This window comes from Hippocampus comes, unplaced genomic scaffold (assembly GCF_001891065.2).
Source record: "Hippocampus comes isolate QL1 unplaced genomic scaffold, H_comes_QL1_v1.1 scaffold45, whole genome shotgun sequence".
NCBI classification, from domain to species: Eukaryota; Metazoa; Chordata; class Actinopteri; order Syngnathiformes; family Syngnathidae; genus Hippocampus; species Hippocampus comes.
In genome coordinates, this window is record NW_017805783.1 from 1,760,117 (window position 1) to 1,764,538 (window position 4,422).

Genomic DNA, 4,422 nt, shown 5'->3' on the forward strand with positions numbered 1-4,422 from the left:
CACACACACACACACACACACACACACACACACACACACACACACGTATATATATATATATATATTCACACACACACATATATACAGTATCTCATCTCAGTCATGGTAGTCCAATTTAGTAGGGGGCCTGTGCCCCAGTCGAGCTTTACGCTAAGCAATGCCTCTGGCTTAGAATTGTGATGAATTAAGAGATTTTTGTGTCATTGTGCTTTTTAGATATGATTAACTACTGTATATGATGATATGATTAACTAGCGAATCAGTGCATGAGATAGAGCTACAGTCTATCTCTATCTGGTAGACTATGAGAACGGCAAAGACAATTGCATTATCTAATAAATTAAGTTCAGCAAAACATTGCTTTTTGTTATGCATTTGTTTAGATTACATTTGGTTTTGTTTCCTTAAGTGCCGTTTTTGTCTCCACCATCACGCAAAAAGCGACAGAATGATCCAACCGAGACTGGACCCCGCAAGACCAGAGGCCTGGTCCCACTGCTCCGGCGGCTCAAGTGATGCGGCTACGTCTCTCGACTCCGGCAGCGCAAGTGATGCGGCTGCCACCCCCGACTCAGCGGCGCAAGTGTTGCGGCTGCCCTCTTCTGACAAACCATGTCCAGTTGATTCTTTTCTCACCAAGCCATTGGGTGACTTTGGGACGTCTGGGATCCTTGAGGGAGGTGTACTGTTTCGTATTTGTTTAGATTACGTTTGGTTTTGTTCCCTCATGTGCTCTTTTTGTCTCCACCTACTATCACCCAAAACCTGACACTTTTAAACTTGTTCTTGCTTGATTATGAGTGTAATGAGCACGGAAAAAGAAAAACAGTGTCAAGGTGCTAAGTAGATAACCACGGCTTTCAAAGTTATTTATTACTTGCACTGGCAAATACAAATTGCTGCTGCACATCGTATGTTTCACTTGTCCAATTCTTAAAAATTAAGTGCACGAAATGTCCACTTTTAGGCTGATTTGGAACATACAGAAGAAATGAGCCGCCTTCGAAGAAAGGCATCATCAGGTAACAGTGATATTCATGGCGGAACAATGTTGTTTATGTGTGTGTCTGTGTTGTGTTAATGCATGACAGCACACCTCAAAACAATTCGGCTTACATTTCAACAGATCATATTCAAACATGTAGTACATTTTTGTTGGGGTTTTTTTTGTTTGTTTGTTTGTTTTTTTGTTTTTTTTACATTTTTGGGTCAGTTTAAGGCGATACCAGCCACAAAGTATGCACAAATCAAAGAACTTACAAACATGAACACAAGATCCATCATTGCTTAAACCTGTAGCTTAAATAACTGGTTGTTTCCTTGAGACTCAACAGCTGCCTCTTGAGGCAGATGTTGAAAGCACCAGGGTCTGAAATTCTCCATCCACCACATATCTGAACCACACACGCAAGTGCAGGATGTGGGGGTGTATGGGGGGTCAGACTCACACGGGCAGATCGGCGGAAGACGAGGCCGTGGATGGCGAAACGGAGAACTTAAATGCTAAGGTTAGCACGTGAATCTTTCTTCAAGCGGACACCTTTTCCTTTTTGCATTATACAACGAAATAAGTCGTGTTTTTCTGGCGCTTAAAACTACTGCTACTCTTTCCCCCTCAATAACTCTCTCTGAAAACAGTGACGAAGTAAGACACTTGGCTAATTGATTACTTTCATCTCAATAACATTTATGTTGTCCCACTACCTTCCTGTAAAGGGCCGTTTGTGGGCTGCAGTTTTGAGACTCTTTTGTGATTAAGGTCTATATAACTAAATTTCACATGAAATAAAGTCTTTGCGATACCCATTTCAAATGCAGATTTGGAGGGCTCTGTCTTGACTTTATCGAGATGCACACAATCAATTGTCCAGGGTCGAGACACAAATACATGCACGCATCAGTGAATTCCTACTTTTGAACATATGTCCTTCCACATCGTTTTCATCACGTTGCTACACAGTTCTCTGGTTGAAGAGGAAAAAAAAAAGCATTCCACACTCAGAAAACTAATATCTATTTTTGTGATTTTATTTCCCCCCCCCCCTATAGAATCATTTTTGTGGAACATCTTCATGCTTGAGATCCGTAAGCGCTGGCTGTCATTGGGGGATGGGGGTGGGGATCGCCTTTGGCACCAAGCGGACACGCTTGATGAAGGACATCTACATTCAAAACAGACTGCAATCTTCACCATGCACGTGTCTTCCTGACCAAACAAAGAGATGGACTTTTTTTTTGTTGCACCTTGAGGAAGGCCACACTACTACTATTGCCGACGTCGCCTCCACCACCACCTTTTCTGTTTTATAATTGTTCTATTGACTTTTTCCATCTTGTATTGAACAACAGCGAAGCACCACCAACCACAGGCTACCATTTCATCTTCTAAGAGACCGGTGCCAAACTTCCCAACAGACACAAAGCCTTGAGGCACAAGAGACATTTCTAAATATTCTATGGATTGACTAGGCTGTGCGACCAAACTACACATGTGAAACTCTCAAGAAAACTTCACGAGAAGAACAAAGGCTATGTAGAACTAATTAAATATATATTTATATTCATCTCTAGCTTTATCAGATCTAATAAATACTTCTGATAGACATCTGTAAACTATTTACATTACTGTTAGGCGTACATTTCTTCCAAAACAATAAATAGCTGTCAAGAGAGGGTCTGTTAGACATGAACACAGAAATAAGTCCTCTGTTGGCTGGTTCTTTCACCGCAAAACGTAAAGCAGACGTTGTATTTTAGGGTGAATTTCCTTTTCGAAAGCTTAATGGCAGGAAAATCTCACAAACGAAAATGAATGCACTTTGCCTCCACTTGTCAATCTCTCTACGTCGTGGAATGTTCTTCAGCCTATCGACTGCTCTCAGTAGGTAGACTATCTATTCCAGGGGTAGGGAACTCCAGTTCCTCGAGAGCCAAATCCTGCCTGTTTTAGATCCCTCCCTACTCCAGCACAACTGATTCAAACGATCAGCTCATCAGCAAGCTATGTCGAAGCCTGAAATGATTGCGATCAATTGAATCAAGTGTGTTGGAATAGAGAGAGCTCTAAAACAGGCATTATGTGGCTCTCAAGGAACCGGAGTTTCCAACCCCTGATCTATTCCATCCCAGGTAACACCTGGTCAAGAAATAGTGGATAATAGTGCACCAGCACCTGCCAAAACTTTCCATAAACAGGCCACGTGGCTGTTGACAGAAACTGACAGGAGACCACTGTCATTGCCAGATTCAAGGACAAATAGACATACATACACACGTATATATGAAAAAGACCACAGTCGTCAGAGAGCGGCAGAAAGCATCGATCCAAAACCCTCCACTGTCCAGGTGGGGACCAAATAGGTCAGGGTGAAGATGCCTTGCTTGTGACACTCATATTGCTGTTCCATTGTCTGCCCTTTGAAAAGTTTTTAAAACACCTTTTAGATGACTTCTGACGTACGAAAGGGAAAAGGGGCTCTATTTTTTTTAACCAATGTGTGGAAAACGTTGACATGTTTATGTTTACCAAAATCGGATGACTGACTGTGGTGAGCTGGGCAGATAAAAAGGCCCGATTGTGTGGCGCACCTTATTAGACCACCGTTTCACTGGGCATCAAGAAGCAATGATGGAACGTGTGTGTTTGTGTGTGAGTGTGTCTGCCTGTCTGTGAACTCTCATAAGTGCTTCCCATACCTCTTGAGACATAAAAAAAGAGGCAGTGGGATATTGTATGGTAACATTCTCTGGCTGAAAGTTGCATTTGTGATGGACGGAGGGACAAGTAAGGGAGAACCGACTCATTTGACTGGTGTGTATTCCACCAAACGACCGTGAGATAATGATGAGCTGGCTGTGGGTGGGTTTCTCCAAGCCTCTCGGTTATGATGAGAAGTCACTATGTGGCACAAGATCTGCAGAGGCCTGGGTGGATGACAGACCTCACAATTGGGTTTGTCCTAGTAGGGAGACAGGGGTGGGGGGTTGCTGAGGTGGGCATACAACCAGGGTGTGGCGACACATTCTTGGAACGGGATCAGTGGAGGCGGGAGATGAACCAGTGACCAGTGATGTTTATAGGCTGCAGGCCGGCTGCTTGGCCCTCTCCTGAGTGTCCTGCAGGCGACGCAAGCTGGCACTGGCGTAGCCCTCATCACTGCAGCTGCTCCGCAGACTTCCCCGTTCGTCCCCTGAGTCACTCACACTGCTGGTGCTCCACTCCAGATCACCCAGCAGGTAATCCGTTCCCTCCACATCCACATCCAGGTCCTCTGTGGGCAAGAGGGAAGAAATTTGAGTCATTAGGATGAGCGCTAAAATCCTATACAGTGAAACTCCTCTACAACGAAATGATGTTTGCAGCAAGAAATTTTTCACAACAGGGGGTTTTTCACTGTAGCAAATTTGATCTCAGATGTAAAC

At 43.8% G+C, this 4,422-nt stretch overlaps 1 protein-coding gene across 1 annotated transcript in view; it reads right to left on the reverse strand.

The window, feature by feature from the left end:
* Positions 1-840: 840 nt before the first annotated feature.
* The window catches only part of mxd1 (MAX dimerization protein 1), a 20,621-nt gene continuing 17,039 nt past the window's right edge, over positions 841-4,422 (reverse strand). The window contains exon 6 of the mRNA XM_019885303.1: positions 841-4,271. Within this exon, the coding sequence (XP_019740862.1) occupies positions 4,075-4,271 (197 nt within the window). The 3' untranslated portion in view covers positions 841-4,074. The remainder of the gene's footprint in view (positions 4,272-4,422) is intronic.